The sequence below is a fragment of the Fistularia commersonii genome, chromosome 8 (assembly GCF_037954325.1).
Source record: "Fistularia commersonii isolate RoL2024-O1a breed Wild chromosome 8, RoL_Fcom_v1.0, whole genome shotgun sequence".
NCBI lineage: Eukaryota > Metazoa > Chordata > Actinopteri > Syngnathiformes > Fistulariidae > Fistularia > Fistularia commersonii.
Genome location: NC_141291.1, coordinates 4,683,569 through 4,701,203, shown reverse-complemented (window position 1 = coordinate 4,701,203; position 17,635 = coordinate 4,683,569). Strand labels below are relative to the sequence as shown.

Sequence of the window (17,635 nt, the reverse complement as noted above, 5' to 3'; positions counted from 1 at the left end):
TTAGAATCTCTAACATTGAAGTCGAAATTGGAGTCTAGAAAGTAAATTTTTTGTCTCTTAAACACTGAATTCCAGCTTTCTGCTATCTAAAACAACTCATGTTATTGTTCCAGAATCCAGAACATTAATGCCGATCTTTCTAGAACATTAAGTCCTGCCTTTCTAGACTCTTGGACATTGAATTTTTTTGTCTTTCTAAAACATTAAATTCTAGCTTTCTATAATCTAGAACAACTAACTTTAGAGTTCCAGAATCCAGAACATTAACGCCCACCTTTCTAGAACATTGAATCCTGCCTTTCTAGACTCTTGGACATTCAGTTCTATCTTTCTGGAATCCAGATCATTAGATTCTATAATTCTAACACATTAAATCCCAACTTTCAACAATATAGAACATTAAATTCTATTATTTCCAAATGTAGAAAGTTTCAGAGCAGCCAACCAGAGGTGGTCAGACACTGTCTAGAAACTGATACTTACCTGCATGTGTGTGTGTGTGTATGTGTGTGTGTGTGTGTGTGATTATATGTCTGTGACATCGAAACAGACCCCTCTGATTAACGTGAAGTTTTTTTTCTTCTCCTTCTTAATCGACCCGGACGACCTACCTCAAACTTGGTGAGTGAAACGCGCGCACACACACACACACACACACACACACACACACACACACACACACACATCGCTCAACCTCGTCAACCCCGCGGTGTCAGGCTGTACTCTCCCCCCTCCCCTCCCGTCTGTGACGTCACAAAGCGCGCGTCCGTTAAGGCTCGCCACGGGCACCCGCAGTGTTCCGAGGGCTCGCGCGCGAGCGAATCCTACGGCACCTGCACGCACGAGCGGCACAGCGCACCTGAGGGATAGGAAACCGGATGTAACGGGCGCGCGGCGCGAAGACTCGCGCTCTCCGCGACGGCTGCCCGCGCGCTCGCATCACGCGGGCGCGCTCCCCTCCGGCGTGTTGTTTTTGAATCCCGCCGAAGACCGAAACCGGAAGCGGCAGTGTTAGGCCCCGCCCACCCGCGCCGCGCACCCCCGCTGTACCGCGCGCGCGCGCGCCTCCGGTATCGCGCGCGCGCTCACGCTGCCGTCGCGGGCGAGAGGCGCGCGACTCAGACGCGGGAAATAAGAGAAACACGAATAATCAATAAATAAAAAGCAAAGATCATTTTTATTTCTCAAATTCAAACCGGATATGCATGTTCCTCTTTACCGATGATGTTTATTAAAACAACAAACCGATTAAACTTCGGTTGTAAGGAACGGAACCTCAAACCGATCTATTATGACGTAAAAATAAAACGGTAAAACCGAACCCCCGTGACGCGTTTGACTCTCCGGCGGAAAAAGCAACTTATCGATCGGACGCGCCCCGGGCGTGATGGCGTCACCGCGCCGTGCGGTGCCGGAGGTCGACGTGACGTCAGCGAGGGGAAAAAAATAAAAAAAAAAACAAGGGCGGTGCGCCGTTACCGGGAGGAAGAGGGCGAGCGTCCCGCGCGAGGACAGGTAACGATGCTATTTGATTGACAGGACGTGGGGAGCCGATCGGGTGATAATCGATTAGGACGGATGATCGGAAAGTGATCCCGCGCAGAGGACGAAGAGGGGGAGAGCGTCAATGTGCTTCATCACACTGCAGCCCCGTGTGTGTGTGTGTGTGTGTGTGTGTGTGTGTGTGTGTGCGTGTGTGTGTGTGTGTGTTAGTGCGTGTTGCAGCGGGGTGTTTCCTGCTGCAGGATGATCAGAGCTGCTGCCATGAAGACTCTTCACACTCTGTAGTTTCAGGACATTTAGTAATAATAATACTAATAATAATAATAATAATGGGAGTCATAATAATAATAATAGCAAAAACAATTAGGGTAGTCTTAATAATAGTAATAATAGGTCAAGGAGTCTCGCGTTCAAAGTGATATGCTGTGATTTAAAATTCTAATGATTGTTTTAAATGTTGTAATATACTGACGGGACAGGGGTGTGTATTGATAAAAGTGATAATTGATTATTAAAAATGCACCGACGCCTCAACGACTTCAGATAACAAGATGTAAAACTTGAAATCCGAAAGGTTTATTGGGTTGTGTGTGCGGATGCTGGATCAAATATAGTATCTTAAGCACACACGCGCTCGTGTGTGTGTGTGTGTGTTAGTGACTATTCACTGTGGCTGCAGTGTTTCAGTGAAGGAGGGCGGCTGATGTGTCACACTAACAGAGAGAAAGTTAAATATACTGTATGACTGCCTCCTATGTCATAATGATAATAATAACATTATTATTACATAGATGTTACTATTGCAGGGCTTTAACTTGCAGCTTTAAGAAAATAGTATGAGTAAAATTAAAAGACATGCAACATAACAATCAATAATTGATTCGACTCCCTCTGTGCAGACCCCACCCCGCCACCCCGCCATCCCGCCACCCCGCCTCCCCCCTTCCCCCGCTGACCCACATCGTCCGTCTGATGTGAATCAAAAACCAGATTACAGTAATCCCGCATGCATGTTACCATGGCAACCTTCACCTGACAGCTGGAGGGGTCAGCAGATGGCGACCGCAGGGCTCGGCCTGATGATATCATGGCGCGCTGACCCCAGGCGCCGCGTGATGCGTTCAAGCGCCGCTCCTCAATCTGAACGCTTCGTCACAAATCTAATGTTTTGTGATTTGTGCCGATGCGTTACGAATAGAATCGTCTTCCCCGTAATCAATATCTGTGTTTCTCCCGTGTCAGTAACTATGACGACAGAGCCAGGCGAGCCACAGGAGGCCCCATCCAAAGAGTTGGAGTCCCTCCCCGACGCCGCCTCCCACTCCACGCCCAAACAGGTAGAACCCGCAAGACGTCAGGAGTGGCGGTCGGCAATGACGTGACATCACTTCCTGTGTCCTCAGGGAGGGGAGGGCGGGTCCTCTCCGTACCAGGCCCCGAGCTCATTGGCCGAGGACACGGCTAGCCACCTGTCGTCGAGCAGCCGCATCGCTCGCTCCCCGGCCAGGAACCCGCTGAACTTTAGGACGATGCAGACGAAGGTGACCCTGCTGGACGGTTCGCTGTTCACCTGCACCGTCGAGGTGAGACCTGGCGGCGCCGCGGGTTCGGGTAGCGGATCGGACGGTCGGGAAAACGCTGAACGCTTCGCCGCCGTCTCCCGCAGAAACGATCGCGCGGCATGTTGCTGTTCGAGAAGGTGTGCGAGCACATCAACCTCCTGGAGAGAGACTACTTCGCCCTGGCCTTCAGAGACGCCGATGGCAACAAGGTACCTGTCCGCTGGAACTCCTGTCTAAATCTCAGCTGCATGTTGAAGATACCCGTCTCTAGCTTTCGATCTGTCTTATAGAACTGGCTGGATCCAGGAAAGGAGATGAAGAAGCAGGTCAGAGGTCAGTAACCCCAGAATGTCCTCACGCAACAGATCAGCAAGTTAGCTGCTAATTTACTAGCTTGTTTTTAGCCGTAAGGCCATTTGCTCTGGTGTTAGCTGTTAGCATAACTAGCCAGTTAGTGGATGAGATTATTTTCTGCGCAGGTGTGCCCTGGAATTTCACCTTCAACGTAAAGTTTTACCCCCCCGACCCCGCCCAGCTCTCCGAGGACATCACCAGGTAGGCGCGCGCACGTGTGTGTGTGTTTGTGTTTATGTTGGGGTTTCATATGCATCTGATGGCATCTTCTCCGATGGGCAGGTACTTCCTGTGTCTCCAGCTCAGACAGGATGTCGTTTCCGGTCGGCTCCCGTGCTCCTTCGCGACCCACACCGTCCTCGGCTCCTACACCGTCCAATCAGAGCTGGGGGACTACGACCCAGGTAGACCTTTAGACCACATGGGTCAAACTCAAGGCCCGAGGGCCAAATGTGGCCCGCCGCATTATTTTATCTGGCCCACAAGAACGTCTTAAAGGGTCTGATTGTCTTAAAATAAATAAGCGCAGTAACCATTATCTATATTTTGTACAATTCATGAAGATCACCATTTACCGCCAAATGATATTTTACTTTATTCACTTGGATAGTTTGATTCTTGATTGATGGAGTCATGTTGGTTCTTAACCTGACAATATAAAAGGACTTATATAATAACGGAGCAACTAGTAAACATAATGTTTTTGACATCTATGCAAATGCATATGTAACATTTTGGATTTGATATGGGTAATAAATTCAGAGTTATTTAACATTAAAGAGTAGTTACATTTGTTTTACATAATATTTGGTTACATTTAGTTACATTTATACTGTTTCAAATGGCCCTTTGAGGACAACCATTATGCTGATGTGTCCGTTGGTGAAAATGAAAATGAGTTTGACGCCCCTGCTCTAGACGAACCCCAATCCCCGTCCTCCAGATCTAAACCGAGCCTCCTTGCACTTCCTTTCAGACGAGTGCGCGCCCGACTACATCAGCGAATTATCTTTCGCGCCAAACCAAACCAAGGAGATGGAGGAGAAGATCATTGAGCTTCATAAAACGTACAGGTTGGTTAAACCGACCACCCTATTTCTGGGTCAAGTTGCACCAACCTCCTTAATAGCGGAGACCACAGTTTGCGCCGTCTGTTGGTGTAAAAGGCGTGGTTCAAACGTGTCGTGTTGTTCAGGGGAATGACGCCGGCCGAAGCGGAGCTGCACTTCTTGGAGAACGTCAAGAAGCTCTCCATGTACGGCGTCGACCTTCATCACGCCAGGGTAAACCACACGAGCGCGCACGCATCCGCATGTTTTTCTGTGTGTCTGCCGTTTTTTGTTGTTGTTTTTTTTTTTTTGTTGCTCCAAAGCGGGCCGGGGTCAAGGGTCAAGGACGATTTCCTACCTCAGTGCCGCGACAGCCAACCCAAGGCGCTGATGGGGTTCTGCGATCGTTCCCTCCCGTTTTGCTAATTGCTAATTAGCAAAATACTTGAAGCTACCGCTAGGTCGAAGGGAATTGAACGGGCACAAACTCATTGCAATCGGTTCACGGACACAGAAACACAGAAACCGATGGTTTTCAAAGTCGGCAGCTTCTTATCTCCTAGTAGAAAGCCTCGGTTTTGATCCTAGCTAGCGGCGTCTGACATCTCTTAGGAGCTCTGTTTCTTACGGGGTCCCAGTGGTCCTCGCTACGTCAGTAACACGCATGTAGCTACCGGCCTCTTACGACTACTTGTAGATATCGACTGTCAAATGTTTACATTTTAACCATTCCGCTACATGGTTCTACAGTTGTACATTGACTTACAAGGGCGTCGGCTAGTGAATTTTCCAAGATTCGAGCCACCGCTCAGTTGATTCCTCGCTTTGCGATACTAGCCGAGATCTGAGTTAGGAGCGAGCGGGATGAGCGTTTCACGCGAAAAGAATGGAAAGACAGAGGTGTGCGTGTCGTTGACTCGTCCGTGAAGAGATGGAGAAGTTGTTGTTGGTGAGATACCGTGATGGAGAGCGTTTGTGAGAAGGCACCAAATATTTTCAGGGATTTGGTGCAGCAGATGGCGGGAACGTCAACGGACGATGCATCGGAAGAGTCATTCAAAACCGGTCGGGGACGTTTTGATTGTTTTAAAAAGAGGGCCAACTTTCACGCCGTCGCTAAATGAAGTTTAGCCATAAAGTGTGGGAAAGTGAAACTTACATTTAGCAACACGTTGTTGCATTAAGAGTGTAGCCAGTATGTTAAGTTAAGCAATAGAGCATGAAATGAAAACTCCCTCCAGCGAAACACTTCCTAAAATAAGTTTATATCTTTACGTCCTCTTTTATCACATACTATATTTTCACGACCAGAAGGCGCACCATACTAAAAGGCGCAGTCTCAGTTATGTGTGCCATCACTGTATTAACACACACATAAGGCGCACCTGATTATAAGGCGTGGGTTTAAAATACAATCCACGCCCACACTTCCCCCTTTAACGTTCTCATGGTGTCCTCTACTACGTCCGCCTTACAACAACAACACACACAAGCATACAAGTCTGCGTTTTTAAAAATAGAGCTGGAGCAAAACTGAGTTTGGTATTCACATTTTTTTACCGGTAATTGTCGTCAATCAAACCCATCGAGGTCCTCATCCTCTGTTTCTGATTTGAACAGCTGCGTTAAATCTCCATCAAACATGCCAGGTTCACTTACTTCACTGCCAGAGTCACTTTCCTCGAAAATGATGCCGGCTTTAGCGAAAGCTCCAACAACAGTGCCATTAGACACGTTAGCCCGAGCATCTACAATCCATTCGCAAATTGTGGCGTAACTCGCCCGGCGCTGCCTTCCACTCTTAGTGAAACTTTGGTCTCCAAGAAGACTTTTCGTACCCCGTTGTGCGAATCGCTACCGTGCCGGTCCCCTTCTTTTCCACAGTGTGATTCACTGGGATGCCGAAAGTGAGCGGCACCTCGTCCATGTTAGTGATGTGTCTGGGCTGGATGTGTTTGTCGGCGATGTTTTCAGGGTTGTTAAAACAACGATGCTCTGCATAACGTACATACCCATTCTTTTATATACAATCAACGCCCACACTTTCCCCTTTAACATTCCCATGGTGTTCTCTTCTACGTCCACCTTACAACAACAACACACACAGGGCGCCCTGCACCATAGGGCGCGCCGCACATTTTGAAGAAAATGTAAGACTTTAATGTGCGCCTTATAGCCGTGAAAATACGGTATTAAAATTTTTGAATACAGTATTTATTATTTATAAAGTATATTTTTCTTATTCAAACATGTAACAAAAGTAATAGCGTTTCATTTTAATGGGTAAAATATTATTTGATATACGAGCCGATCACACAGCCATTTAACCTCGTAAGTCAAAGTATAACTGTATTTAACGTCAATTTATTTGCTCTAGGCAGACAGGTGTCTGCCTGGTTTACATGTGTCCGAACCATCTGCGGTTAAAGCCACGTAAATCTGCACATCGTGGCGTGAACGTTCAGTGAACGTTCATTTGGAATGCGTGCAGATTCTGACCTGGTGGTTCCAGGCTGACTCCTTAAAGAAGCTGTTTCATCGATTGCGATCTGGCTCCTACTTCGTGTGCGCATAAGCACTGGCGCTAACAGCTAGCAGCATTAGCCTCCATAGCTGGAGCTTTTTCTGTTCGCATAAAACAACCGTTGACTGATCAGCCTTTCCGGTGGTTCGGCTCGGATGGGACTCGCAGGAGAGACGATGATGATGATGAACGGCAGCGGCGTGTTTGGACGACATGACCGATTGCAATTTGTGACACCAGGATCAATCACCTCGGCTTCGCAGTGATTTTTCCATCCTGTCACACGGTCTCGCTCTTCCGCTGTTTGCCTCCCACTACGCCGTCGTCTGGGTGTGTCATTGTGTGACATTTCTTTTCCGTTGTCTCACCGCCTCATATCCGGACTTAATTCCCGGGGCATCAGCTAAGTGTAGAAGCCCGGATCCCAAATTGATGCCTGCCTCGGTGTTTCCCCTCCTCTTAAATCTACCCGCTAAGCCGATAGTTGCATTCATGCTAGCCGAGGGTCGCTCTTGCATGGTTGCGTTCGCTGACCCGGAAAACGGGCCGATGCTGAAATGGAAGCGGGTCAATCGCCGGCAACCGTTTTGCAGTTTCAGAGAGACGAACGGCAACTATCGCTTTCCCGAAACATTTCAGCCGCCCGTGTCCTCGGCCAACCTCCGTCCTCCATCAATGTGCACAGATCGTCCAGCGAACGGCACGTTTGGATGGAAAACTCACGTTTCACCTTCTTCGGGATCCTTACTGCGATTTCCCGTGAATCCAAACACAAAGAAATCTGACATCACTGGTCTGACGTCAAATACCAAATTGTCGAAATTAGATAAATATATTCTGCAAGCATCTTAAAGCCCTGCTCTTGGAAATAGCTTAGCTAGAACGTCTGGTTGTATGTCCAAGTCGTGCCAGTGATGCTATAATCAGATTTGTTTGTATTTAAATGAAGGTCAAGCTACGATCGAAAAGAGACTTCCTGTTGAGTAAATGTGGGGTTCCTCCATGTTGAGAGTTGGTTCGGGGGTCCCGAGCGCTTCAGGAGCACATGATGTAGAAGGTCAAGAGGAGGAGGAGGAGGAGGAGGCAGGACGGCAATGATGCTAACTGTTAGCATTCTTTTGTTCTGTTTGTGTCTGAATTGACAAGATGGTAGGAAGCCGCTTTGACTGCTTGTCTTCAGCTCAGTCTGAGGTAAGCCATGTTTGTGTGTGTGTGTGTGTGTGTGTGTGTTTGTTTGTTTGTTTGGTTGGTTACATGTCGTCAGTAGCTTTATCCCTTTATTTATTTTATTGTTCTGCAAAATTTCTGTGGGCGTACCAGTAACTAATTTTCTCTGTTTGTGTGCATGTGTGCGTTCATGGGTGTGTGTGTGTGTGTGTGTGTGTGTGGTGCATGATCAGGATTCAGAAGGCGTGGCCATCATGCTAGGTGTGTGCAGCAGCGGCCTCCTGGTCTACAGAGACCGACTGAGGATCAACAGATTTTCATGGCCAAAGATCCTCAAGATTTCCTACAAAAGGAACAACTTCTACATCAAGATCCGGCCGGGAGAGGTGAGCTCTTTCTCACTCTCTCTCTCTCACACACACACACACACCCACACACACACACACCAAACTAACTTTTTTTTTGTGTGCTTGCAGTTTGACCAGTTTGAGTCGACGATTGGCTTCAAGCTTCTGAACCATCGTGCAGCGAAGCGGCTCTGGAAGGTCTGCGTGGAGCATCACTCCTTCTTCAGGTCAGTGTGTGCGTGTGTGTGTGTGTGTGAGTGTGTGTTTGTGTGTGTTTATGCACATGTGAGTTTCCTGTTGAAATCATACTTGTGTGTCTCCATCTTTAGCTCATGCTATCACTCGAGCTAAGGGACGTCCCTAGGTTTGGTTAGCTTACGATGTGTGATGTAAGTTCACCTCAGGTCCAGGTAATGTACTATATTGAGACATTTTAGATAATTAGAAATCAACCAGGCTGACATTTACTGCAGTCTTCCTTAAAAAGAGTCAATAGCCCCTTTCACACTGTAGGAACGTCTTGCAGTTCCCAGAACCCTTTCAGGGAAAAGACCGTTTCTGGGTACGTTCGGACCATCGGCTCAGAGAACCAGTCTAGCAACTTCTCCCCGGCAGGGTCTTTTTACGGTTCCATCAGAGCTCATGTGATGTAGGTGCTTGGTGATTGGTGGACCTCATAAGCCACGGCCATCACCAGATACTTCTTGCGGAGTGCCAACAATTGCGGTCACTGGTCAGCTGCTTTCTTGCAACAAAATGGACTGAACCAGCGAAAAATGGTCCGACAAAGAGGTCCAAGCTCTTCTGGACGTCTACGCCACAGAGGGGTTTCAACATTTTGGCCAAAATAAGTACGGCATTGGCCAACGACAGGTTTTCTTCACATAGCGAAGCGGCATAGTGTGAAGATATAACTCCTACAACCTATCTGATAGTCCATGTTTATTAGGGTTAGGGTTCCTCCCACCATGCAGGACATGTATGCTACGGCAACTTGGCTCTCCATGTTGTCTTTGTCCTCTTTGTCTTTATCATCGATGGTTTGTTATTGAGTGCGGCAATTGAAATGCATGCCGAAGACGCTTGTGCCCCACCTACCCTGCGGGAATACAAAACTAGAAGGTTCTTCTGGAGAAGGCTAGTTCCTGGAAGGGAATTGGATCCGGACAGGGGTTAGAACTTTTCTGTCCAAAGGCAGCCAAATGACCCAAGTCTCCTGACTGGTTCCCACGGCATCTCCATCCTGGTGTGTTCACTGGTAAGGGAATGTCTGATTGGCTCAAACACAAAGCATCGCTGTCGTGGGGAAAAATCAGGAAACATCCGAAACTGTTTTACATCATATCACATGATTTGAATCTTGAATAATATCTGTATCCCTCCCTGTGTGTCGGTCTCCAACCTGTCTGTCTCTCAGGCTGGTGTCTCCAGAGGAGCCCCCGAAGAAGTTCCTGACTCTGGGCTCCAAGTTCAGGTACAGCGGTCGGACTCAGATCCAGAGTCGCAGGGCGAGCGCTCAGATTTCCCGACCTGCACCGAACTTCCCGCGCTGCGTCAGCAAGAGGAACTTGCTCAGTCGCAGCCTTGATGGAGGTACTTGTCCTGATACAGTTTCTGGTTCTGGTTCTGGTTCTGATCTAGCCCAAGTCTTTTTGTCCAGTAGTCCATCCAACATGGCACCGGTACCTTAAGGGGATGCAAGGTTTAGCAGTTCAGGTTTGGAAGACCAGGATTTAAAAAAGAAATTTGTTCCATATTTGTAGTGACCAGCGTTTTTGATTGGTCCTCAGCTCCGGGGGGCACGCCCACCTCCTCTCTGATTGGCTCTCCAGCCATCACTGCATCTCCCAAATCCAATGGGGGCCCGCAATCAGGTAGAGTTTATCCCAGCGGGGCGTCGCTGCCCTCTGACCGTCCTGCAGCTTCTCAGCTTCCTGGGACGTCGTTCAGCCGCCCAGTCGTCTCCTCCGTGTCCGCTGATGTCATCTCATGTAGCCGCGCCCTCCCGTCAACGCTGAGAGAACTTTGTCCGTTCATCTCCAGCTGACGTCATCTTCTTATTGGCCATTTTATTTTGGTTTATTTATTTATTTTGTTAGTCTGCCGTATCCAGACCTCGGCCAATAGAAGGGGACCCTCGTGGGTCAGGGGTCTACAACGGCCGTTGACGGAAACAGCTGAAGTCCGGTCCCTGGACACCCTCTCATTACGTAACCCGGCGGGTGCCACGGCAACCGAGACTTCGAGGGCGCACGCAATCGTAAAACTGTAGCCGCCGCGGCGTCGCACCACAGTTTTAGGCTCAACGGGTCAGGGGTTGGGGCGGATGCGGCGGCCAGCTGAGGACCCGCCCACCGCGAGAGAGTTGGCAGCGGACTGGATTTTATGTGTGCACGTGAAAAGGGTCCAGCGCTTGTGGATTTGAGTGGGTTTTAAAGCAAATCCGACCCGTAGCCCCATGCAGGGCTGTGATCAACATGCATTAGATGAGGACAAAGAAAAGACGGGGCTAGAAAGACCTCAAGAAGCTCATGTGTTGCCACGGCAACTGAAACAGGAAGAAGTAGCTGGTTACACAAGACTTAACCTGGAACTGGAAGAAGACTCACGTGGTGCCGACAGAAGAGCCAGGGTGTCTTTACTCGTCTGTGATTGGTTTAGAATGTCGTTACAGTTGGCCACATGACATTAACAGACCGCTGTTAGCATCTCTGTGCTAACAAGTCGGGGTGTCCTGCAAGGCTTCCTGGTGGTGTTGAATGCTGATTGGCTGCCGGCCTGCCTGCGGTGCATGTGCCCTGAGCTGCGATTGGCTGATCTTGCCGTTGCCCCGGCAACGAGCGGCCACCGCGTACTTCGCAGGTGAACGCATAGCCGTGGACACCGATGGCGCGTACGTCTCTTGTGTTCAGATATGGGCTCGGGCCTCTATGCGGCGTCCAAAGGCATCGCCGTCAGTGACCTCATCGCCACGATAACGCCCGAGAAGAAGATGGATGAGGAGAGGGTTGAGCAAGGTGAGGAAGGGGAGGTGCCCAACTGTCATTCCCTCCCTGGTTTGCGTCCTTGACTCCTAATTTGGCCTCCCTCCGTCCTAGTCGAGGAGGTGCTGGTGATGGAGGAGATGGTGGAGGACCACGAGGAGGAGGAGACAGTACAGATGCAGCAGGAGGAGGAGGAAGAGGAGGACACCAGGATTTCTCCCAGTCAGAAGCACGACACTAAGGTGGCGACCTCTTACTCTGAGCCTCCTCTTCCTCCCCTCTGGTGCCGTCCAACCTGGTGATCCTGTGTTTGTAGGCGGAGCTCACGGAGACAGAGACGGCCCTGGACGAAGACCTGACGGCCTCGGAGGTGAGACCGAGTCTGTTCCCGACCCGTCTGTCTGTCTCTGTCTTTGTGTAACCCGTCTGCCTGTCTGTCCGTACGCCAGGACGAAGATGTGAAGACTCAGGTAACGTCCGTCGTCACCGTCCCTTCGGTGTCTGCAGGCACCTTCGATCCGTCCGTCCCTCTGCCCCTGACCCGTCTTGTCACCTTCTCCAGGATACCCTGGGGAGTCCGGAGGAGGACCAGAAGGCTCCGAGCTCCATCAGCGCTCTCCGGCGCTCCTTCTTGGAGGAAGGCGGAACGCTGGGCGGGCCGACGGAATGGGAGAGGCGGCTGGCGGCCTCCCCCCTGCGCCGCATCAACGACTCCCCCATGATCGAACCTCTGGAGCCCGAGGAGGTGAGACAGGAGGCTTGTGTTTCTGGAAAGATGGTAGAAGAAGTGTCTAGAAGTGGCTGATGAGTACCCCCAATCAACCAAACGCCTACATCCAATGAGTTCCAAAGGACCCAGAAAAAGACATTCCCTTGGAGTAGGAGCGAAAATTGGTCTACCGTCCCTGGTTCCTCTGCTGTCCAGATGCAACGAGAAACAGCCCGGTTCCTGAAAAGGTTCCAGGAACTCCAAAAAAGTTACGACAGTGCAAAAGGGGCAAACGTTTGGTGATGCTTCAGAGAACCCCAACAAGGACCAAAAAGTACAGTCATGGCCAAAAGTTTTGAGAATGACACTTTCACAAAGTCTGTTCCTTCAGGGTTTTTAGGTGTTTGCCAGATGTTTCTATGGTTGTGTCATTCTCAAAACTTTTGGCCATGACTGTGGATACAGCACCATAGGTACCATGTTCTGTGACAGTGAGGGGACTGTAGAGTCGGGGTTCTCCAGATATTCAACCGTCCTCCTTCTCTTTCCAAGGGAACAGTCTTGAACTGACTCGATGTGCTCGGTTCTCATGTGGGAACGTTATGTTGCTCTAAATATGTGTGTCTGTGTCTGTCTTTGTACCCGTCTGTCTCTCCGTCTGTCCCTCAGAACCTCAGCCCCCCTCCCGTGGTAGGTCACCTTCTCCTCAAAGTTCGACACAACTTGTCATTTTGACCCGAGTGACATCATACAACCCTGCCTCGTGATTGGCTCCCTGGTCCACTCGCTCCGCCCAATGTACAAAACATCTGCGGTGGGAGATGCGGTTTAGTTGCCGGGGATGTGGCGAGCGGTGTATGATGTCATCATGAGACCATGTGTGTGTGTGTGTGTGTGTATTGCCCCCCTCCCCCCCCCCCCTCAGGAGGGCGGGGTCACAACAAGTGCAGATCATCCTCAGCCAGTAAGGGAGAGGAACTTCACTCTGGGGCGGAGTTACGACACTACTTCCGGCAGGGTCGTCACCATGACAACAAGGGGCGTCATCGTAGCGAAGGCAGATAGCTTGTCCGACGCCGATGATATCGCCACTGGGGGACAGCTAGTAACCATTCGCGAGGTGAAGACGCCAAACTCGCCGTCTGAGCCGCCACCCGTCGCAGCCAGGGGAGGCGACCCGTCCGTAACCCTAAGTCCCGGCCCCACGCCGTATCACCTGACCAGCAGGACGCCAACCGCCGACGTGGTACGCTGGCTGGCGACGCCGAAGTGAGGCAGTGACTGATGTAGCCTGGTCCACAGGAGGAAGCTGGAGTCTTCGGTTTTGAACCCCTCCCACCAGCTTACGCCGTTTAAACCCCGCCTTTGGCTTCTTTAATTTGAACCCCTCCCACTAACCTACCCACTTCAAATCCCGCCCAATGGCTGCTTCAGTTCAAGCCCCACCCGCTTGCACCTAATCTTTCGCCCGCTAGCTTCTTCAACTTACGAGACTCAGTTACAGAGAGTTCATCACTGGGTCCTTGTTGGCTGCCGGAGGCAGAGCCGTCCTGTGATTGGTTACTTTATTTGGCGCTGCAGGGGTCAGCAAGTAAGCTGGTGTCCCTCACCGATGGCCTAGCAACAGTGACAACTAGTCTTCAAATGGGGAAACAGGCAGCCAGAATTCATCACCGCGGCTTCTTCGGGTCGACCAGCAGCAAATACTCTGCGTACTTTATTAGCTCGGTACCTTGTTTTTCTGCGCAGTAGCGCCCGCCTGTGGCTCCTCTCGGTACACCGCGCAGTAAAACCACACACTCACAGGTCAGACTGAGGGCTGGACCACAACCTTCGCCGCTAAATCCTGCCGGTTTGTGTCGTAGAACCACAAAAACAAGTAGTCTAACCCGGGATTATAACTGTCCATAGAAGGTAAACAGGAAGTGATCAAATAAACTGACTGATCGCAGTGGACCATACCCTCCCTTGACCACGCCCACCGACCCCGCCCCTGCATGGCTTCATCTGTCAATTAGCACCATTTGTTTTCCCAACGTTTATGTGTGTGTGTGTGTGTGTGCACGTAGATGAAGCCAGCGCTAGACGAAATGTCCCCTCAACTGACGTCTCTGTTGAAGTCGGCCAGAGATCAGGAAGCCCTCAGAGAACTCAACCTCCTGAAGGTGCCCGTCTCTCCATTTTGAACCGAAAACAGAGGCGGCGCCGCCGAAACAAAGCGGTAGCGGTACCAAGCCCCAGTTTTGTTGAATTCGAGATATTGCGCCCTCGGAGCTAACCAAGTTAGCGCCATATCTCGCACGTCATTACCATTTGAAGACCAATCTGGAGCAAACGACCAATCAGATGGGCATGCGATATCATGCGGAGAAATTCTGTCACTGTTGAAAGTATGACAAAAACACCATCGATTAGCTCTTTTCAAAGTATGACTAACTCACGTGTCGTCCGCAAAGAATAATTAGCAATGGATTCAAGTCATGGGTTTTGATTGACAAGTGACGCCCCGGTCTTCTGGTTTCAGACGTCGGAGACGGTGGAGACGGTTCTGCTGAGGGCCGAGTCAAACGACCAGGAGGACCCGACGGCGGAGCAGCCTCAGGTAGCGATGGCGAGCCTGGCCGGACCCCCCAGTAACCCCCCGCCCCCTCCGCCAGGTGCTGGAGTGATGCACCCTGAAGAGTGGGCGTGCGATGACAGTGACGGTACTCATGATGCTAACCGGGTTAATAGTCAGGACAGACGCGATCTCTCCGACGATGACGATAACGACGCGAGCGACGACGACGCTAGCGACGACGACGAAAGCATGACCAGTGAAGATGCTATCAGTGTGTTAGCGCAGTCGACGGTGGACGATGTAATCGAGTCGGCCGTCAGGCGCACTAATGACACTAATCGGGGGAGCGTGGAGGCTAGCCTTGATGAGCAGGTGCCGGCTAGCAGGGAAGCTAACAGTGATCCGGAAAACAGACCTCGATCTGTCTTGGCATCCCCCGGTTACTGCGATGACGACGAGGACGCCTCGGGCAGTTCGGAGGATGAAGGAAGCTGGAGGTTCGGGGAAAACTCCTCCCCTCCGTCTTTAGCTCGCCCTGCCAGTCGGACGTCTTCTTCCCGGCATGGCGACGAAGACAATGAGTCTGGACCTCCGGGAGAGGTAACACTCCGGGCGTGGAGAGAAACACGCCGAAGAGCCGTCAAGCCCCTCCTTCCCCGAATCCTGAAACCTTCCCCGACGACAAACGACAACAACCCCTTCCCAGTGAAACTCGCCCCGATGTCTGGTCCTAAATACTTCCTTTTGTTATGGAGTCGGTGGTTCTGCGACCTTACCCCAGACTGAAGTTGTGTTTTTTGTGTCCTCAGGACATCCCGGTGATGAGGAAGACGCTGACGTACGAAGCGGCAGGGGTGAGGAAGAGTTTACTTTTCCGTCATGTTCCTTTCTCCTTCGGTAGAATAAGTTCTCTCCAGGGTTGTCCAATCAAATTGTTCCTCCCGGTGACCTCCCTCGCACCGTCGGGGACCCTTCGGACCTCATCTTAAGTTCCTCAGGCCTTCCAGGGTAGCCTGTGCGTTCTCCGATATCACGTTTTGTTTGCGGCAGGGCCGGATGGACTCGGGTCGACCGTCAGGGCTCCTGCTGAGCTCCCAGACCTTCACTTCGGAGACGTCCAGCACAAGCACCACCACGCACGTCACCAAGGTAACACCGCCCATATCGAGGGGTTTAAAGTGTGCTTCTGCAATTCTTCAAGGGCTGGACTTGTTGTGTTGGTATACATGGAGTTTGCAATCCGTCCCCTCAGACTGTCAAAGGAGGAATTTCCGAAACCAGGATCGAGAAGAGGATCGTCATTTCAGGAGACACCGACATCGACCACGACCAGGTAGGTAAAGAGCGACGCGGATAAACCTCCCAAAGAAACAAACTTGGACGTTAACGTGCAGGGAAGTAGCTTCTGGACCCGGTCGCACCTGGACCTCGTCAGACCTGGATCCGGTGAGCCCTGACCTGTGGTTCTCTCTTCAAGGCGCTGGCCGACGCGCTCAGCGAGGCGCGGAGACAGCACCCCGAGCTGTCCGTCACTCGCGTTGTCATCCATAAGGAAACCGAGGTTTCCCCCGATCGTGCGATCGATTAGCGACGTGGCAAGGTAACTGGCGGGGGTCGGATCGAGCTGCGATCGTCTGGCTGGCTGTTACACGGCATGGCAACGTTCCTTACGATCTGCTGGCATGGTCACGTCCAATCAGAACACCGCAGGCGGCCTCCGATTGGCTGCAAGGGCACCGCGATGTGTCGCCATCGCCTCGGACTGTCCTCTCAAGCAGGGAGCTGGCGGTTGCGGCGTCTCCTGCCTGTAGGAGGCGCTGTGGACGAACCGGATCGGAAACCCTCTCCGGGTGCGCAACGGGAACGGTCGGGGGAGGAATTCCGATTCCCTAACCAGGAAGAAACACGCGCTCCATTTCGGTCGCGACGTTCAACATTAAAATAAAGGGTTAATCGAATAAATTCAGCAAATTGACAGACAGCGTCAAAACAGGAACCCCCTGAGAGGACAGTGACCTTGAACATGCTTCCAACATTCTGCCTGAGTTTGCGTTATGCTAATATGCTATTTGGCACGAGCATGCAGTTTCCCCGGATGTCGAGGTCACGGGGGAGCGGAAAGCGTCGACCTTCTCCTCCCTGGTGGTCAGACAATAAAACCGCTACCTCCGTGTCTTTCAGGAATAGCGCCGGAAGCTGCTGCTGCCTCCTGGGAGTTGTAGTCCGGAGCGACGAGAACCGGCAGCGTCCGGCGGACTCGAAACGGAAACGAGCATTTACGGCGCACTCACACGCACACTGTGACAATGTAAGAAAATGCTTCCTGTTTAGGCGCTGACATGTTCCCATAGCAACAAGATGAACGTAAATTAGCATGACGGCTAGCACGGTAACTTCTCTCCGCTAAAGCTCTCTATTTACCCGAAATGCAATAGTAATGTGCCATTTTCTCTCATCTTTATATAAAAAAAAAACAAAAAAACGGATTGATTTATCTTTTGCTGCCTGTCAATCACTGGTGGGGGGGGGCGGGATCTTACCTGACCGACCTCACCACGCCCCTTTCGACAGTTAACACTCTGGCCGCGCCCCTTCGGCATCTTATTACACTCTAAACACACCCCTTGCCACACACACCACGCCCAACCGATGTATTACCTCACATAATTGCACCCCTCAGTGTCCAATTTCAACCTGGACTACAGAACATTCGCACCCCGCAGGTGTGGCACTTCAGAACCGATCCCCCCCCCTTTGTCAGGTTTCGCACCGACCGCTGCTTCTGTCGTTTTTCTGTTTCAAACTCCATGTTTTATCACCCAGCAAAAGCCAATAAACGACGATAAACCATCTCCGTCTAAAGGCTGAGGTTTGTA

General features: G+C 50.9%; 1 protein-coding gene across 15 annotated transcripts; it reads left to right on the top strand.

Annotated features, from left to right (window-relative positions):
• The first annotated feature begins 1,115 nt into the window (after positions 1-1,115).
• Positions 1,116-17,609, top strand: epb41l3a (erythrocyte membrane protein band 4.1-like 3a). 15 transcript variants are annotated; one of them, XM_086150608.1, is made up of 28 exons: positions 1,116-1,515; positions 2,746-2,840; positions 2,907-3,086; positions 3,170-3,274; positions 3,356-3,398; positions 3,545-3,620; positions 3,702-3,823; positions 4,396-4,492; positions 4,615-4,702; positions 8,139-8,183; positions 8,393-8,545; positions 8,636-8,733; positions 9,924-10,099; positions 10,297-10,380; positions 11,419-11,523; positions 11,605-11,732; positions 11,807-11,860; positions 11,940-11,960; positions 12,053-12,235; positions 12,869-12,889; positions 13,125-13,445; positions 14,269-14,364; positions 14,724-14,801; positions 15,569-15,613; positions 15,810-15,908; positions 16,012-16,092; positions 16,237-16,359; positions 16,941-17,609. In XM_086150608.1, the coding sequence occupies exons 2-27, from the start codon at positions 2,751-2,753 to the stop codon at positions 16,345-16,347; spliced, it is 2,700 nt and encodes an 899-aa protein (XP_086006734.1). In that variant the 5' UTR covers positions 1,116-1,515; positions 2,746-2,750; the 3' UTR covers positions 16,348-16,359; positions 16,941-17,609. The 15 variants fall into 15 exon arrangements, with proteins under 15 accessions (XP_086006734.1, XP_086006735.1, XP_086006740.1 ...); XM_086150609.1 differs by lacking the exon at positions 12,869-12,889; XM_086150614.1 differs by lacking the exon at positions 16,237-16,359.
• Positions 17,610-17,635: the final 26 nt, after the last annotated feature.

Excerpts from the sequence above, each read along its gene's own strand:
- epb41l3a (XM_086150608.1), top strand. The coding sequence starts at position 2,751 with ATGACGACAGAGCCAGGCGAGCCACAGGAGGCCCCATCCAAAGAGTTG. Across the intron at positions 4,493-4,614 it reads GAGCTTCATAAAACGTACAG|GGGAATGACGCCGGCCGAAG; the intron begins GTTGGTTAAACC and ends CGTGTTGTTCAG. Across the intron at positions 11,524-11,604 it reads TGAGGAGAGGGTTGAGCAAG|TCGAGGAGGTGCTGGTGATG; the intron begins GTGAGGAAGGGG and ends CCTCCGTCCTAG.